The sequence below is a fragment of the Harpegnathos saltator genome, unplaced genomic scaffold, assembly GCF_003227715.2.
Source record: "Harpegnathos saltator strain DR-91 unplaced genomic scaffold, Hsal_v8.6 scaffold456, whole genome shotgun sequence".
NCBI classification, from domain to species: domain Eukaryota; kingdom Metazoa; phylum Arthropoda; class Insecta; order Hymenoptera; family Formicidae; genus Harpegnathos; species Harpegnathos saltator.
In genome coordinates this window covers 94,757-111,998 of record NW_020230268.1, presented here as the reverse complement: position 1 = coordinate 111,998, position 17,242 = coordinate 94,757, and the positions used below count along the sequence as shown (strand labels likewise).

Genomic DNA, 17,242 nt, shown 5'->3' with positions numbered 1-17,242 from the left:
GTAACACGCTTCTAATGTGTTTCTTAATGATGCGTAGTTGCGCGGATTTCGATTTTTTATCTCGATTAACGCGATTCCTTTTAATTTCGTGCAGATTATTGCCCTAATACAGCTTCATCTGCGGGGTGTATTATTTCAAATGCGTAATCACACGCAGTTAGGTGTTACGTCCTGTAGATTTAATTATCAAAAATTCTTTCTTCTCGCGGATTTATATTCTCTTAATATAACTATAATAGGAATATATATATATATATAAATATAAATTAGGAAACAGACCCATCTGGCGAACAGCCGTCGCACCAAATGAAAGGCGATTCGGGAAAATTCCATAACAGGAAACAGTGCCCTGTTGTAAAAATCTACGTCTTCGTTTAAAGTTTATATCTGGGTAGTGTTCGCCAAGTGTGTCCGTCATCCTAGCTATAAAAATTTGAAACTCCGCGCTAACAAACCTTCAGTAAAACAAAGCAACTCAGAGCATTCCTGCTCTAAAACTTGAAACTCACATCTTCCCAATCCAAAACCATATGTGCCCTATCAGTTAACCAACAAAGCCTACTTCACCGATGGTTATAAACTCTTATCTCAGGCTTTGATTTACGGCATTTTGATTATTCCAGCCGGCTGCTTGTATACATTTCTCTATCTCAAGAATCCACCACCTCCACGTTTGTCGCGGCCTAATTCATTCAGCCAATCATATCATATCTACCTAAAACTATGAGATACCCACGCTCCACCCTTTAGCCCTTCCATATTCATATCTCCAAAAACTAACTGTCTCCTCCCACGATGTCTTTTAACTTCGCTAATGGCTAAGACTTTTTCCCACTACTGTCAACCAGGACCAATAATAAAAATTAGTAACAAAATTTCTAACTTCATTGGGTTCTCCTTAGGGCTTCACCCCTCTTTAAAAGGGCCATCTCTCTACCCACCCTGATAGCTTCTGCCTCCGATCATTGATATAAAAACCGCGGTAATCCGCCTCCGCGACACTACTCTGAGAGACAGAAGAACACGGAAATGAAAAAGCTCAGACTCGCACTCTCACGCAGATATTTAGATCTTGAGCATTAGGACTCAGATTCAAATCTTCATAATTCCAGTTCATTCAAATATTTAGTATTCAAATATTCAAGCATTCGGATTTTGGAAAAAATGCGGGCTTCCTCTTTATATAAGTGAACGACTATTTGGTGCCTCAATCGGAATGCGAATATTGGAAACGAGAACACCTACGCAGATCTGCGCCATTCTCACTTCTGCTTGTGTCAACTCATCCTGAATCAGTAGTAAGTTTCATTTTCTTTACTTTCCTTCCTACTTCTTCCTACTTCTATTTTATTCATTCCACCCTTGAACTTCCTATTCATATTCGTTCCCTTTCCCATCCCTTTCTTTTTCCATTTCATACACACACTCATACACACACACATACACTCATTCATCTAAGTATAATTGTCATGTTCAAACCATACCATTACATCATTTTGGGTCGCTATTCATCTTAATAAACCTGTAAAAATTCAATGCGCACCGTTATATCCTATTATTAATAAATTTGTTAATTCAAACCGTGCCATTATATAATTTTGACATCTTTATTTTAATAAATCTGTTAATAGTTATTATCACCAATTAATTTTAAAATCACCCCACCTTCCAACAGTCAACTCATGGTCCTATCCCCGGTAAAGGGACTCGCGTCCTTGACCGAAAAACGGACCGCTCGTCGTACGTCGGTGTCCGAGTAAAGGGACCCGTCGGGTCCCTGACCCGTTCACTGGCACGCGGTTACGAACGAGGTTCGCCTTACTCGCGAACGGAAAGTTGCGCTCCTCTTCTAGGACGTAACATAGGAATTCCATCAATTTTCCCTCGTTCCCATCCGTCAAAGAGTGGAATGTGGTCCTTTGCTTCGCGCAGCTTAGCGTGATTCTCTATGTTCCGGCCGACGTTTTCTATCTCTTGGTGTGGTCTGTTGTATGAATCTCGCTCGTAGGTCTTTACTGGCGCGGCGTCGGTGAGAGCTATCCCGACGTTTCCTCGCGCGAGTATTTGCGTTATCGTGGCGGACGTAATTTTTAAATCTTCGATTCCTTCTATTATTATTTTGAGTAAAGCAAATAGTCGATCTGCGTCTATCCCTAAACTACCTGTTAGTGGTCTGTCCGGATTCGAGCGAATATTTTCAGATTGCGGCGCTGAATTTTCGCGGGGTTGTTGCGTCCTGTCTGCTGATGTCGTTGTTAATATTCTACGCATATTGGCGATTTCTCTATCTATCGCGTGCCTCATTTCCCAATTTTCCGCGATTTCTGCGTATTTGGTACCAGTGAGACAGGCATTTCGTTCTCACTGAATATCTCGTTTGGATAAAAAATATTGCTATCGTAGGATGATAACGAAAAATCTCCTCTGAGAGAGAGATTACTGGGCGTTCGACTGATTATTAGTCTCGCATTTTTAGGTTTTATTACGGATGCTTCCGCTTCTTCGCACGCGTTAGTCGCTATGAGGGAAGTATCGGTCGCACTTTCTGCTTGGTCAAATCGTGCTGCTCCGTGTGGTTGATCGGGTAATTCGATCTCTTCCTCAGAAGAGTAATAATTCTCTAGATTTTTCCGAACGCGTTCTGTGATATCTTGTACGGTTGATTCAGCTAGGTACAATAATTTTACTGTAGGAATTTGCGTGAGTCACCTTATAGATTTTAACGCGGGCTCACTATGCAACCACGATTTGTTCTTTAAGTGTGCGTTGATGTTCGCGTTGACAGCTTGGCCTTTCCTCTCCTTGGTGAGCTTTTCCGGGGACGATACTGCTTGGTACCTCTCTATGGGTCGGCAGTTTCCGTCGGTCTCGGCTCCACTTTGGCGGTCGTCGTAGTACGAATTTCTGTCAGTTGTCCTGGCTGATTGCTGCACTCATCGGTGACGCTCCTTCAGTGTGTTTCGAGCCTCTTATTTGCTCACTCTCCTCCTTGACTTTACCACTGGTGTCCGTGAAATATTTTTCACGAATACTTCTCGTCTTTTGTTTCAGATGCAGGCTTGCTGACAATCTTTTAAAACAATCCCACCGCTGCCACCAAATTGTTGCAGGATCGTTTAATAAGACAGTGGTGGCGGAGGAAGTTTCAATAAAAACGTAGTTTTATTTTAAGAAAGGAGTCTTATTGACTTGGCTCTCTGCTAGCGCGTTACAAATGTAGTCTTAGAGATAGATACGTTCGTCTGGTTCGGTCGGCCGATGGTCTGGTTCTGTCTTCTTTCGGTGACGGCAGTCGATTTATAGACTCGTCGCCGAAGAAATCTTGCAAATTTTGCGGAAACATCACGCCACTTGCAACTTTCGTCCACGCAAACAGTGCATTCTTTGCCTATTGCCTTTTTTGGACTTTCCGCGGTGTGGCGTGGTGCTGCAACACGTGCGGCGCAGGCGGAAGTGCTTCGCATAGCACTTTCGCCCATATAATTAATGTATATTAATTATGGGTAGTTCGTCAGGCTTACTCGGGGCATGACACTAGTGACATCGTCGTTACGAAGTTAGAGAGTCTCCCTACAGGACACGAGTGTCGTGTCTCACAAGGGGAGGACGCATCGACCGGGAAACGATTTGGAACGAAACTTACGGAGTTAATAGTACTTGACTACTAATAACTCATGGTAATAGCATACGACGCAATACTTCTTCGTTTTCGAGAAAAAACGGTCTAAAGAAAAGAGCCAATAAAGTGTACGAGTTAGTAAGAAGGGTATTCCACGAAGCGGCGTAGCGCAGCAGCGAAGGTAACAGACTACTGAGCTAACGGCTGAGGTTCGATCCCTGCTTATATATGGTTTTTTTATTCTGTAAGCATAAAAATGAAACAGAAAACATTAATAAGTAATAAAACTGCGTTTCTTAAATATATTAGTGTTTGTTAAATATACTATTAATAATTTAAATTGCAAAAAAACCGTAAATCTTATCTATAAAATATATAGTGTATGAGAAAATTCTTATATAATAATTGCCAATGGAAATAGGAGTAAAAATATATTATATTTTCGCTGGAGGATTTTTCGATAATAATTCATTATTTTCGTAAATAGAATTCGCACATACGAGAGAATTAGTGAATTCACCTTTAAAATCTTCATTTTCAAAAAATCTTCCTTCTAGCGATTCTACATCAACTATTTTGCTTGTTGAAGGATTCTCTGACATTGTTATGATATATGTAATTTAAATATGATCACCGAATTGCTCTGTATCACTAGTAAACGCACACTGCTGCTTGCTCTACTAACGACTGTTCCGATGCTCGAATCATTTCGTCATTCTTAACGATCGTTTAGAATGACACAAAGGAAGTTTTTGGAGGGGGATTACCAGAAGAGATAAAGACACAACACAACTTCAACACAACATGACTTCAATACAACATAGAAAGTTGTAACAGAAATAAATATTTTATATATACGGTATAAGATTACGAAAAATTATCTCATACTAGTTTAACTCTTTGCGATCGGCCGATTTCGAAGAGATCGATAAACATGGATATCTGTAAGTTGATCTAAACATTTGAATCTAGCATCGGGAGGATAGTTTTCTTTCATTATTGCTAGCCTCATTTGCCGTGCCGCACACCAGGCGATCATGAGTGCCAGCCTGGCGGCATCGACTTCTACGACGACTTGCGAATGCCGCCACTGTGGCGGCATTGACTGCAAAGGGTTAATAGCATTCCTATATATTTCATAACAATATTTTTATTCCTATTTCCATTGCAATTATTATATAAAAATTTTCTCATACACTATATATTTTATAGATAAGATTTACGGTCTTTTTACAATTTAAATCATTAATAATATATTTAATAAACACTAATATATTTAAGAAACGCAGTTTTATTATTTATTAATGTTTACTGTTTCATTTTTATGCTTACAGAATAAAAAAGATAAACCATATAGCAGGGATCGAACCTCAGCCGTCACCTCGGTAGTCCGTTACCTTCGCTGCTGCGTTACGCCGTTTCGTTGAATGCCTTTCTTACTAACTCGTACACTTTGTTGACTCTTTTCTTTAGACCGTTTTTTCTCGAAAACGAAGAGATATTGCATCGTATGTTATTACCAGTCAAGAGTTATTAGTAGTCAAGTACTATTAACTCCGTAAGTTTCGTTCCAAACCGTTTCCCGGTCGATGCGTCCTCCCCTTGTCAGTTGCGTTGATCGTGCGGGGCGTGTATGCGTGCGTCGGTATCGCAGAGCACTGTGCTGCTCGCCTGGGCCTGCACACCTTCCCGGCGGTAGCATCTCCGTCGTCTCTACCATGACGACCGGTCTCTGCTCTCCGCCGCTGCCGCGGCACCGCCGTCGCCCCCACACATAGGCCACGTTTACACCGTACACTTAGGCCGTGGCCCCAAATTCGACCTAAATTATTTAGGCCGTCTGCTGTAAACTTGGTAGATAACCTCACCTAGCTTTAGGTCAGGTCTCGAATTTTAGTGACTTGACCTAAAATAAGACGTCTGCTTTTTCGGTGTAAACACGCAACGCGACCTAAGAACTCGACCTAAAGTGCGTTCGAGCATAAAAGTTGATATTGGTGTGTAAAGATTTGTTTATGCATAAAGAAACACAAATATATAAAATGTCATACAGCGGCGGTTTTCAACAAGGTGAAAGTTCGTAAGTAATAACGTTTTTGCTAATGAAAATAATATAAATAGAACTTCAAGGTATAAATTAACCTCAAAAATATTTTATTCAATAACTGTGAAAAGAAACGTAAAGGCTCTAATTGGACTGAAGAAGAAACAAGAACTTTATTTTTATTGCTGTTTGTATTGAAAAGAGGATAATGCAAATAATGGATGGAAAACGATTTAAGCATATAGATATCTATAACTCATTAGAGTCTTCGATGAAGGAAATGGGTTTTATAAAAAGTGGTGCTCAAATGAAAATAAAATTAAAACATCTAAAAGAAATGTATTTTAAATGTAAAAGAAATAATAACATAAGTGGTGCTGCTCGTAAAACGTTTCTTTTTATGATGAAATGGAACAACTACTTGGCGGAAGGCCATCAGCCCAAGCTAATGAAGATACTGATATAGATTCAAGTAATATTGTTCAAGGTATGAATAACCTTTTTGTTAAGTTTTATTTATTACTCATTTATAAAAGTAATAACATGCATTGATATAATTCTAGAAGAAAATGAGGAAGAAATATTTGAAGTTGAAGATGATGTGAATGCTGTAGCAAATGAAATAGAGAATAGTGAAAATATACCTATAATGAATAATATCCCATCCTCAAAAAAATGGAAAACAGGTCAGTATTATTAAGCATCTCATCAAAAGATTAAGTAAAGAATACATGAAAATTCGATGCTTATAACTATATAATATAGATTCTAATAATTTTAGTTTCTAGATAAGGCTACTTAAAATCATTGTTCGTATATTTTTAGGTCGCAACACAAACATGAAACTGGCAGAGAATTTTGCTGAAGTTTTTGCAAAAAGACAGGCGGAAGAAATGCACAGAGTTATGACAGACCAAATGCGTATATTTGATGAAACTATAAATAAACAAATAGAGAATCAATGTCAATGGGAAAAAGAGATGATAGAAAAAGAATACGAACATCAAATTATGATGTTTGACAACTTCTTAAAAGTATTAGGAGCAACGCTAACTGCCAACATTCAATATCCTCAGTTTTCACAAATTTCCAGTGCGTACATTTTCAACATTTGTATCCGTCTCAATTGTCACCATCTTCGTTATCACGCTCACCAACACCATCCTCACCTTTTACAATAATTCCTTCTCCATTATCATCGGTAACTTCTGTACATTTTTAAGAAACAAATGTATCAGTGCATTCACCAGGATCATCAAGCTCATCTTCATATAATGCAGATAATAACAAAAGGAAACATACATAACTTAAACATACATTACATATAAATATTAATATTTTATTTCTGTTTCTTACATTTATAAGTGTTATGTACGTATAAATAAATATAAACGAATGTGCTATTTCTATTTTTATATTTACTTTATTACAAAAATGTACATTTATTTTATAAGAATAAAATATGAACAGAATATCTTATTTTAATATACTTGCACGCGACGGATAATTATGACATAAATAATCTGTTAAATGTTTTTGAATAGTTGACCCAGATATGTCATCACCTTCTCGATGTATAGCATTAACAGGTTGCGGGTGTATTATTTCCGCTTCAACCATATCATTCAGCCAGTGTTGAATACATTGTTCCTTCCTACATTCGAGAAAATTTTGCAAAATGTAGCAGGCACTAGTAATATGTGGAACGAATGTATAGTTTACATCAATTCTTTTTAAAAGTATTCTCCAATGTGCTTTTAAACGGCCGAATGTTATTTCTACAACAACTCTTGCAGAGTTTAAATATACATTAAAGGATTCTTGTGCTGCTATTACGTTACCAGGATAACTTTTTATTAACCATGGTAACAGCAGATATGCTGGGTCACCGATAATTAGGTAAGGTATCTCTAAGCCACTAATATTTCTTGTAACCTTCAGTAAAAAATATATAATGATTTTAAATTGTAAGCAAAGTATAAATATATTTTTCATATAAATAATTATTAAATTTTTAATCTTACCTGTGGAATAATATTTTCAATATCTTTATATAAACTCGAATCTTTAAAAACAGCAGCATCATGAGTGCTCCCAGGATGACGAATACAAATATTTCTAAACCTATAAACAATACTTTGATTAACAATGTATCAGCTATTTTACCGTTATTAAGAAATTAAATGTTAATATGTACCTGTTTTGTCATCAACAACGGCTTGCAAAATATATGAGGGCCAACCCTTACGATTAACAAAATCTCGATAGCCTTCTGTAGGAGCCAAAATGGATATGTGCGAACCGTCAATACATCCAATAATTTGTGGGATATGTGATATTTTTTCAAAATTCATAGCTATTTCAGCAGCTTCGGTATTCGGCATTTGAAAATAATCTTTCATCATTAATTCATTTATGGCATTTACAACTTTATAAAGACACTTTTTCACTGTTGATTTGTGAATGCCAAATACATTTCCCACGACACGATATTCTACACAACTTGCTAATTTGTATAAAGCGACAGCAACTTTCTTTTCTACTGATAACGGTTCTCTTGACTTTAACATAACAGGCTTAGGCTCCAAAGCAGGTTGTAACAAAAACCATAACTCATTGAAAGTTTCCTTGCGCATTTGAAAACTCTCTATCTGTCTGTATACGTACATAGCACTATTTCATTCCAAAAATTATTACTTTTCGGTTTCATCTACAAACTTCTTTCAGTCTGTATCATGTCCAAATATATTTCCAAAATGTTGGTCATAGGAAACATTCTCATATATTCCATATATAATATTCTCTGCATCCTGTGTAGTTGTCGAATTTTGTCCCACATTTTTTTTCTTTGCCGCATAATTTTCCAGTACACAATATTTCTCCTATTTTTTTCAAATATAAAAAACGTGTAAATATCTTGTGTAGATGCCATTTTCAAGGTTAAGATAAGCCGGACCAGAGTGGACTAAATACAACTTCATCAATTTTTAGGTCTTTTTCGGTGTAAACGGTTAGGGACTAAACCTGCTTAGGCCATGACATAGGTCAGGTCGCAATTAGGTCGTACAGTGTAAACGTGGCCATACTTGCGTTTCAAATTTGCGTTTCTCGCATGCGTATATCACCACAGAGCATGCACATATGGCTACTCATCATCTTCATGTTACTGCATATTGTCGGTATGACAAATTTCCTAACCTCAGAACTATCACTTTTTAATACTTCATAACTCTTCTTTCACTTAAGAGCGACTTTTTGCTTTTAGATTTGTGTTTTGCAGATTAAAATATTGCAAAGTTTCACGCAAATCAGAGGAGTCCGTTTCCTTCACATTTATTACATTTAATAGACTTTCATTAATTTAAGACTTTTCAACTTAATTTTCAGTAATCTACAGCGTTTTGTAATAAGTGAAAATCAATGGAAAAACAATATATACATTATTATTTATTTTGTTTCAGACATTTTATATGATTTACATAGTCTTATTTATTTCATCTATTAAACGAATAGACAATTCGTTATTTAATATGAACAATTTGTATTATTCCTCTCGTGAGTAGTTACTACACTCCACTCGGAGCAATTTCAGTTCCGAGGCAGAATTCGCAACATAAAATGGAAATAGGGGCATTCCATTACATGCTGCACCATATTCTCCATTTTTATTCAACGCAATAACTCCGCCAAAAAAAGTGGGATAATGTTGAGCAATTCTGTTAATCGCTGCTCGAGCAGCTATAGTTGGGGTTGCACCATAACGCATCTTCTCTACGGCCAAGAAACTGCAAACAAAGCAATGCATTCGATTGTAACAATGTTAAAAATATCCAATACTGGTGAGTGATGGTGAGTTCGGTCGCCTGCATCGAAAACCGAATTCAGATGATTCATTTCAATTAAAATGAAATAAATTTTTTGTATAATACCTTGGCAAAAATCGCATCATAATATCCCCATCACCGGTGCCAGCTGCCGCGCCGATTTCTTGATCGGCATAAGCACCAGCGCCAGCAATAGGAGAATCCCCGATACGACCAGGTATTTTATTTCTAGCGCCATTCGTTGAAGTACCGGCTGCGATACGCCCTTCTGAATCGATTGCCAGCATGCCAATTGTATCATGATTTTCTTCACTTCCAATTACCAAATCTTCATCATTATTGCTATTGTGTTCCATGTTGCTTACTGGATGATACGGTCCGCAATTCTTTGTAGGATTTGGCAACACATTCTAAAAGTATTCAGGGTATCAATAAATGATACTTGAAATAAATATAGTCGGTCGGATATAGCTGATTTATCCAGCAATCGAAATTATCCTTCTATTTTTGTATACTTATGTTCTCGCATGTACTTTTCTATTACAGTTTAATATCAAGAACAATTGTTTTAATCGATTTTCCATGGAAAAAGAAACTAATAGAATAATATATATTTTAATTAATAGACTATATTTTTACTATTGTACCTTCCAGAAATTGGGTTGACAATTCTTTGACTTCCATTGCAGCCACATGTCCTTAGACTCGTCAGTTTCTAAAGATTCCTTCTTAAATCCCATCTTCAAGGCAAAGTCAGTAGCTAAGTCGCCACCTAGCAAAGAATGCTTGGTATTTTCCAATATTTTACGAGCTACTGAAATGGCACTCTTCACATTCCTCAAGCCTCCTACTCCACCTATATCCATTGTCACTCTGACCAGGAAATATATTTTTTCTTTTATCAGTTATATCCAAGGGTATAAATTTATATTTATTAAAATATTAAACCACCGCAGGTACTATATTATTTCTAATACCCATCCATAATCATAGCATCCAATGTAGTTTCTCCAGCTTCATCTGGACTACCACCAAAACCTACAGTTTTCCTACATTGTAGCTCTTCACACAGAGAACAGCCTTCTTCTATAGCATCCAAAGCACTTCCTTTTTTATTATGAATCACATTCCATGCTTCGAAAATAATTTAAAACATTTATTAAGTGGCATATTTAGAGATTTTATCATATTTTCTTGAATTTCTTTGTAATATAAATATATTTATACCTATATAATGTAACTTATTATAATTTAAATACCTTTCTCTGTAGCTTCCTTGTAATCCCATGTAATCACTATGACAGGAAAACTGTTATTTAAGGCATTAGTATATCCATCAATTGTTTTTACAGACAAACAAATTTGTAAAACTAAAAGGACTTTAAAGTAGATAAATTTCATGTTAACTGTAGCTCCTAGAGATGCTGAATAAGGTCTTGAGCAATGCGAACTTTGCACTGAAAAAAAGTAGGAGGATAATTTTGATAATGTGGGGAGACTTATCTCTGATAAGTTGAAAGTATCTATATTTACTCAAAGATATTTCTATTGTAGGATACAACAGTCTTATTGCAATAGTCTGTTATTACTGCTAGCAGAATTATAATTTATAATTTTCTAGGCAAAATCATGATTAAAATATTGGATTCTAGTTCATAATATATTTTGCTGGTAAGTGTTATAGAATAAAATAATTCTATGCAATTATGCAGTATTATGATGCATTTTTCATTACACAAATAATTATAGTAATTGTCAATACATTGCTATTCAAATACAATAAAGTATTATTCTTAAAAAAAATCGCGGACATTATTTACATATAGCATATTTTTTTTTCTTCGAATGACCTGGAATTAGTGGTTTATCAGTTAGTCTTATAGCATATTCGAGTGCTACGGATTTTAATTCACCCGGTGTTAATTAATGATGTCATGAATTCTCTGTTGAGTTACTAGACTAATAACCAAAATTTAACCCATATTCGATCCATGCAATTGCGAATTGACTTAAAGCCAAAAGATGTGTCAGCTTGAGAATCTCTTTGGACATTCATACGTTTTAATCATTATTGCACGTTTTATAAGAAATACAAAAATGTCAATTGTATTGTTAATAGGAGTATAAAAATATATTATTTTTTCTTCACGTTTTTACTTTATATAATATTAAAAATTCCTAAGTATATGTTTCCTAACCTTATTATCATCATATTTTTCCTATTATTTCAATAAATTTACTTATGTAAAATATTTTTTTTTACTCGAATATTTCTTGCTTTTATTTTAATATTATCATTAGAACTGTCTGATAAAAACAAAAACTCTGCTACTATAGAGTTAATTTGGCACGATCTGTCATTTTAACTTAAGATCAATATCATCTGATTCTGGTTCTAGTTCAATAAATGGCTCTGAGTAGAGCTGTTAGGAACTCTAGTTCTTACGCCAGTCAACGATTACAAAAAATAAAAAGAAAAACAGGGACAACGTGTATGCAGTCTCCACGATAAAAAATATGCGTAGTTACGAAAACCACATCCAACCGCCACGAAGGCGAACAAAAGACTTACAAGATCAATATCAGAGAGAAGGAGAGGTGTCATGCAGTGATGTATATTAGGGACCTCAGCACGCACGGCTTTACCCTCTCCACTCGCTCTCACTCCGCTGTCCGTGCGTTCGGCTAAGCTCGGCAAGCCGAACGAAAGAGAGAATCTGCTCTTCCTTCTCGCGCGGTGAGCGAAAGGTAGAATAATTTGTTCCTTGTCGCACGTTCGGCGGGCCGAGCGAAAGAGAGAATCGTTTCTTCTTTTTCGCGCGCTTGGCAGGCAGAGCATAAGAGAGAATTGGCCCGCTGAATGTGCGAGAAGGAAGAAACGATTCTTTCTCGCGCGTTCAGCGGGCCGAGCGGAGACAATTATTTGCTCTTTATCGCTCCGTCCACCAGCAAGACGATCGAGTTTATACGTTTTTTCGCGATTCGCGACTCAGTCTACACCGAGTCGGCCTATAATCTATATTATAGATCATAGACCGTAAAAAAAAGATGATATGCTTTTCTAATTCTCTCCTTACAGGTTGTAGCTTTATATATTATATAATATCTGTAATACAATTTTAAACTCATTATATAAATAAGTAAATATAAATAAGTAAATAAGAGGGAAAAGAAGAAATCCACTCTTTGTCAGTAACGTGGACAGAATGAAGCCATAAAAATATTTGTTATTCTTGCTCAATTAATGTCAAATTAATTAATATCATCACAAAAACACATTAGTATTCATATATTAGAAAGAAGAAGAAAATAACACAGAATATTACTGTTATATAGCATAGATATGGAACAAGTATACTTACCGATGTTATGTATAACAGTTATATTTTGTGTTTGCTGGAAATAAGTGTGTAAAAGCTGTATTATATTTTTTACGCAAATTGCTTAATTAAAAAGAAACGTTCAAGTCCATATTACTGCTCGACGGAAACCACGGGAAGTGGTGGTCTCTTCCATCAGGAGGAAATGTAGTAAATTGTCTAATAAGTTATAACTTATAAAAAACTAATATATTAGGTGTACAAATGAATAGTCCAATTTTTTTCAGCTACATTCAAGGTTTATTTTAAAAGAAAGTAAATTAAATTGTTCAATGAAAGTATTCGCCGTTGCTTTCTATAACTTTAAGCCATCTTTCAGGCAGCGGATGAATTCTATCTCGGAAAAATGTTACGTCTTTGGACACGATAAAGTCGTCAAGCCATTTTCGGATCTCATCCACTGATTGGAAGTGCATATCGGACAAGGTGTGTTGCATCGACCGGAACAAGTGATAATCGAATGGAGCAATGTCTGGTGAATACGCCGGCAGTGCTGCAAGACGTCCCAGCCAAGACTCATTATGGTGTCTTTTGTATTGGAAGCAATGTGTGGCCTGGCGCTGTCATACAACAATTTCACTGGACGTTCTCCTTTGCCAGTATACGAGCGTTTTCGTTCCAATTCTTGACTCAAGCAGATTAATTGACGTTGGTAGCAGTCCGCAGTAACTGTTTCACCCGGTTCCAACAACTCATAATAAAGTACGCCCTTGATATACCACCAAATGCAGAGAAGAACCTTCTTTCCGAAGCGATTAGGTTTTACAACCGATTTTGATGATTCGCCGGGATTTATCCATGACTTTCTGCGTTTCGGATTGTCATAGAGTATCTATTTCTCATCGCCCGTAACGATTTTCCAGAAAGAAAGACTTCCGACGCTGCTTATTGAGAAGAGAAAGACACGCTGCCACTCGTTGATTTTTGTTGGTTTCAGTGAGTTCATGCGAAACCCATCTTACATCTACAATGAAACTCACATCTTCCCAATCCAAAGTCATATGTGCCCTATCAGTTAACCAACAAAGCCTACTTCACTGATGGTTATAAACTCTTATCTCAGGCTTTGATTTACGGCATTTTGATTTTTCCAGCCGGCCGCTTGTATACATTTCTCTATCTCAAGAATCCACCACCTCCACGCTTGTCGCGCCTAATTCATTCAGCCAATCGTATCATATCTACCTAAAACTATGAGACACCCACGCTCCACCTTTTAGCCCTTCCATATTCATATCTCCAAAAACTAACTGTCTCCTCCCACGATGTCTTTTAACTTCGCTAATGGCTAAGACTTTTTCCCACTACTGTCAACCAGGACCAATAATAAAAATTAGTAACAAAATTTCTAACTTCATTGGGTTCTCCTTAGGGCTTCACCCCTCTTTAAAAGGGCCATCTCTCTACCCACCCTGATAGCTTCTGCCTCCGATCATTGATATAAAAACCGCGGTAATCCGCCTCCGCGACACTACTCTGAGAGACAGAAGAACACGGAAATGAAAAAGCTCAGACTCGCACTCTCACGCAGATATTTAGATCTTGAGCATTAGGACTCAGATTCAAATCTTCATAATTCCAGTTCATTCAAATATTTAGTATTCAAATATTCAAGCATTCGGATTTTGGAAAAAATGCGGGCTTCCTCTTTATATAAGTGAACGACTATTTGGTGCCTCAATCGGAATGCGAATATTGGAAACGAGAACACCTACGCAGATCTGCGCCATTCTCACTTCTGCTTGTGTCAACTCATCCTGAATCAGTAGTAAGTTTCATTTTCTTTACTTTCCTTCCTACTTCTTCCTACTTCTATTTTATTCATTCCACCCTTGAACTTCCTATTCATATTCGTTCCCTTTCCCATCCCTTTCTTTTTCCATTTCATACACACACTCATACACACACACATACACTCATTCATCTAAGTATAATTGTCATGTTCAAACCATACCATTACATCATTTTGGGTCGCTATTCATCTTAATAAACCTGTAAAAATTCAATGCGCACCGTTATATCCTATTATTAATAAATTTGTTAATTCAAACCGTGCCATTATATAATTTTGACATCTTTATTTTAATAAATCTGTTAATAGTTATTATCACCAATTAATTTCGAAATCACCCCACCTTCCAACAGCCAACTCATGGTCCTATCCCCGGTAAAGGGATTCGCGTCCCTGACCGAAAAACGGACCGCTCGTCGTACGTTGGTGCCCGAGTAAAGGGACTCGTCGGGTCCCTGACCCGTTCACTGACACGCGTGTACGAACGAAGTTCGCCTTACTCGCGAACGAAAAGGTTGCGTTCCTCCTCTAGGACGTAACAGCTGCAATTCGATATTCCTGAGTCTTGTTCTTTTTATTTTTATTTCTTCTTCGTGTAGTTCTTTTAAATGTTTTATTTGCAGATGATTAATTTCTGTTAAATGTTCTTCCCTCATAGATGCCATTCTTTCTTCGTATTTTAATTTAATATATGCTAAAGACTCCTCCTATTGCATTATTTGTTTTATCCGTTTTATTTGTATATTTTCTTCTGCATTTAATTCCGTTATTTCTCTTTTTTTCCTTTTCATACGTGAAGTTCTGTTTTTGTCATTGCTTGAGAGATGTAATTCCACATTGTCTTGAACTTTATCACATTGTTCATGAAGAACTATCGATTTTTCATTATATTGTTCTATATTGTCTTCAATAGTAGATATATCTATAAGATTAGGAATTATTATTGCTATTATAATTAGTACTTTGCAAAAAGATATTAATATACATTACATGCAAATATGTATAATATTATAATGAATACCTTTGGACATGGTAGTTCCTATATCACTTATTATGTTTATTGCATCATCCTTATAATCGGATAATTGGACATTATTATTTACAGGTAGGAGGTCAAGTATAATATCACATTTGTCTAAAATGCAGAAAAATATTACTGAATATTTAATATTTTAGATACAACAAAAATATATTTATCAAACAATGAAAGTATAGAATTACATGTATAATAAAATAAGAGAAAACAAATATATTCAGAGTTTAGGGAAGAAATATTACGAATATAACAGATAAGATAAACTATAAACCAAGAGCAACATTTGATAGATGTTAAATTAAAGGGAATTAGTTGTTGTAAAAATACAAATATTTTGCTACATACAAAAATATTTATTAAAAACACAATTTTAAAAAATTCCGCAGTATAAAATTAAAATATTTGCAAAATAATCAAACACTAAAAATTAATAAAACGAAACTCTTCTGAGTTAAATTCAGATGATTTTTTATCAAATGTTAACATTAAGAAAGTCTAATAATAGTAATTGTACCTCTATAAGTGTGAATTTATTTATAAGTTACTTTTTCACATATCATTAATTTCCTTTTCAGTCATATTAGATGTGAATAATACTGGTGCAGTTTTCATTAAATGAGGTACAATAACAGCAACATCGGGATCAACGGTTGCTCAGGTTATTCTGGTCCACCGCTAGTTGCCATACGTGCCTGTCTTTCTTTTGTAATCGCCTCTCTCTGACTCTGCTTGATGTTTGTCCATAGTTTTTTCAATTGTTGCACTCTCTATTTACAAGTTCTCTATTTACAAAATTATAATACAATTGTAAACTGTAAAATTATTAACTAGAAAATTAAAAATTGTCATTGTTCTCACCTCTTGAGAAATTAATGCAGATTCATTGTATTTGCTGCAAATTTCGTTCCATGCTATTTCTTTTTCTTTTAGTGTTGTTCCATCACTTTTTTTCATTTCTATAATGTTTAAAAATATTCAGTATTTGTAGAAATACTTTTCTTTTAATTGTTGTGTAATGTTTATTTTTGCTAGAACTAGGATTGCTTTTATATGACATCCTGTAAAAATGTACGAAATATAAAATACATTTACGGATAAATCATTTTTACATATATACTTACTTTGTTGTGCCAAAGAGAAAATGATTAAACTGTGCAACGATGGCGAGAGAGTGAGAAAAAGAGATAATAGTCATGACTAATGACATACAAGATGGTAGATATGGTTCTAAAATGGTTCAATCCTCCTATTGGAGGAACTGATGGAAATATTACAGAAACAGCCGAGTCGTGAATAAGCACAATCTTAAGAACGTCTTCGTCAAGTCAACCTCAAATCAAATAAGTCTTACTTGAGCAATATATTCTTCGCGAAGATCATCTTCTTTCATGACTATGAAATCTACTGATCTTGAGACAGTCTTGATTGAATAAGACCGACTTAACCAAGATCGTCTTAAGTGCTGATTTGAGACTCGACTATGAATACGACCCTTAGTTGGCTCGATCACTCCGACCTTGCCTTAGTTGGCCGGATCATCCTACGAC

The 17,242-nt window shown here is 35.8% G+C and overlaps 4 protein-coding genes across 10 annotated transcripts; 1 reads left to right on the top strand and 3 right to left on the bottom strand.

Annotated features, from left to right (window-relative positions):
* Nucleotides 1-5,371: 5,371 nt before the first annotated feature.
* Nucleotides 5,372-7,059, top strand: LOC105185620 (uncharacterized). Its single transcript, XM_025301908.1, has 4 exons — nucleotides 5,372-5,699; nucleotides 5,795-6,150; nucleotides 6,227-6,349; nucleotides 6,489-7,059. The coding sequence occupies exons 2-4, from the start codon at nucleotides 6,072-6,074 to the stop codon at nucleotides 6,842-6,844; spliced, it is 558 nt and encodes a 185-aa protein (XP_025157693.1). The 5' UTR covers nucleotides 5,372-5,699; nucleotides 5,795-6,071; the 3' UTR covers nucleotides 6,845-7,059.
* Nucleotides 7,060-7,157: 98 nt separating this feature from the next.
* Nucleotides 7,158-8,988, bottom strand: LOC112588056 (protein ALP1-like). Of its 3 annotated transcripts, none has more exons than XR_003113427.1 (4): nucleotides 7,861-8,988; nucleotides 7,688-7,787; nucleotides 7,505-7,598; nucleotides 7,158-7,317 (listed from the first exon to the last, which is right to left on the bottom strand). XR_003113427.1 is itself a non-coding variant. In XM_025301907.1 (4 exons), the coding sequence occupies exons 1-3, from the start codon at nucleotides 8,330-8,332 to the stop codon at nucleotides 7,574-7,576; spliced, it is 597 nt and encodes a 198-aa protein (XP_025157692.1). In that variant the 5' UTR covers nucleotides 8,333-8,988; the 3' UTR covers nucleotides 7,158-7,317; nucleotides 7,525-7,573. The 3 variants fall into 3 exon arrangements, 2 of the variants coding, with proteins under 2 accessions (XP_025157692.1, XP_025157691.1); XM_025301907.1 differs by having other exon boundaries at nucleotides 7,525-7,598; XM_025301906.1 differs by having other exon boundaries at nucleotides 7,158-7,598.
* A 109-nt stretch (nucleotides 8,989-9,097) lies between these two features.
* LOC105185089 (N(4)-(Beta-N-acetylglucosaminyl)-L-asparaginase) lies at nucleotides 9,098-12,188 on the bottom strand. 3 transcript variants are annotated; one of them, XM_011144331.3, is made up of 6 exons: nucleotides 12,060-12,188; nucleotides 10,747-10,944; nucleotides 10,465-10,621; nucleotides 10,135-10,360; nucleotides 9,593-9,897; nucleotides 9,098-9,448 (listed from the first exon to the last, which is right to left on the bottom strand). In XM_011144331.3, exons 2-6 carry the CDS (start codon nucleotides 10,886-10,888, stop codon nucleotides 9,208-9,210), a joined length of 1,071 nt encoding a protein of 356 aa, XP_011142633.1. In that variant the 5' UTR covers nucleotides 10,889-10,944; nucleotides 12,060-12,188; the 3' UTR covers nucleotides 9,098-9,207. The 3 variants fall into 3 exon arrangements, with proteins under 3 accessions (XP_011142633.1, XP_019697827.1, XP_011142632.1); XM_019842268.2 differs by lacking the exon at nucleotides 12,060-12,188 and adding an exon at nucleotides 11,021-11,613; XM_011144330.3 differs by lacking the exon at nucleotides 12,060-12,188 and having other exon boundaries at nucleotides 10,747-11,613.
* A 2,966-nt stretch (nucleotides 12,189-15,154) lies between these two features.
* On the bottom strand, nucleotides 15,155-16,980 carry LOC105185090 (uncharacterized). 3 transcript variants are annotated; one of them, XR_849923.3, is made up of 5 exons: nucleotides 16,817-16,980; nucleotides 16,554-16,651; nucleotides 16,210-16,477; nucleotides 15,681-15,794; nucleotides 15,155-15,581 (listed from the first exon to the last, which is right to left on the bottom strand). XR_849923.3 is itself a non-coding variant. In XM_011144332.2 (5 exons), exons 3-5 carry the CDS (start codon nucleotides 16,437-16,439, stop codon nucleotides 15,367-15,369), a joined length of 381 nt encoding a protein of 126 aa, XP_011142634.1. In that variant the 5' UTR covers nucleotides 16,440-16,477; nucleotides 16,554-16,651; nucleotides 16,817-16,980; the 3' UTR covers nucleotides 15,155-15,366. The 3 variants fall into 3 exon arrangements, 2 of the variants coding, with proteins under 2 accessions (XP_011142634.1, XP_011142635.1); XM_011144332.2 differs by having other exon boundaries at nucleotides 16,388-16,477; XM_011144333.2 differs by having other exon boundaries at nucleotides 16,388-16,462.
* Between the last annotated feature and the right edge of the window lie 262 nt (nucleotides 16,981-17,242).

Excerpts from the sequence above, each read along its gene's own strand:
- LOC105185620 (XM_025301908.1), top strand. The coding sequence starts at position 6,072 with ATGGAACAACTACTTGGCGGAAGGCCATCAGCCCAAGCTAATGAAGAT. Across the intron at positions 6,151-6,226 it reads TTCAAGTAATATTGTTCAAG|AAGAAAATGAGGAAGAAATA; the intron begins GTATGAATAACC and ends ATATAATTCTAG. Across the intron at positions 6,350-6,488 it reads CTCAAAAAAATGGAAAACAG|GTCGCAACACAAACATGAAA; the intron begins GTCAGTATTATT and ends GTATATTTTTAG.
- LOC112588056 (XM_025301906.1), bottom strand. The coding sequence starts at position 8,332 with ATGTACGTATACAGACAGATAGAGAGTTTTCAAATGCGCAAGGAAACT. Across the intron at positions 7,788-7,860 it reads CGTTGTTGATGACAAAACAG|GTTTAGAAATATTTGTATTC; the intron begins GTACATATTAAC and ends TATTGTTTATAG. Across the intron at positions 7,599-7,687 it reads TTGAAAATATTATTCCACAG|GTTACAAGAAATATTAGTGG; the intron begins GTAAGATTAAAA and ends TTTTTACTGAAG.
- LOC105185089 (XM_019842268.2), bottom strand. Across the intron at positions 9,898-10,134 it reads GTCAACCCAATTTCTGGAAG|AATGTGTTGCCAAATCCTAC; the intron begins GTACAATAGTAA and ends GAATACTTTTAG. Across the intron at positions 9,449-9,592 it reads ATGATGCGATTTTTGCCAAG|TTTCTTGGCCGTAGAGAAGA; the intron begins GTATTATACAAA and ends CTTTGTTTGCAG.
- LOC105185090 (XM_011144332.2), bottom strand. The coding sequence starts at position 16,439 with ATGGACAAACATCAAGCAGAGTCAGAGAGAGGCGATTACAAAAGAAAG. Across the intron at positions 15,795-16,387 it reads CGATTACAAAAGAAAGACAG|ACAAATGTGATATTATACTT; the intron begins GCACGTATGGCA and ends TCTGCATTTTAG. Across the intron at positions 15,582-15,680 it reads AGGAACTACCATGTCCAAAG|ATATATCTACTATTGAAGAC; the intron begins GTATTCATTATA and ends CTAATCTTATAG.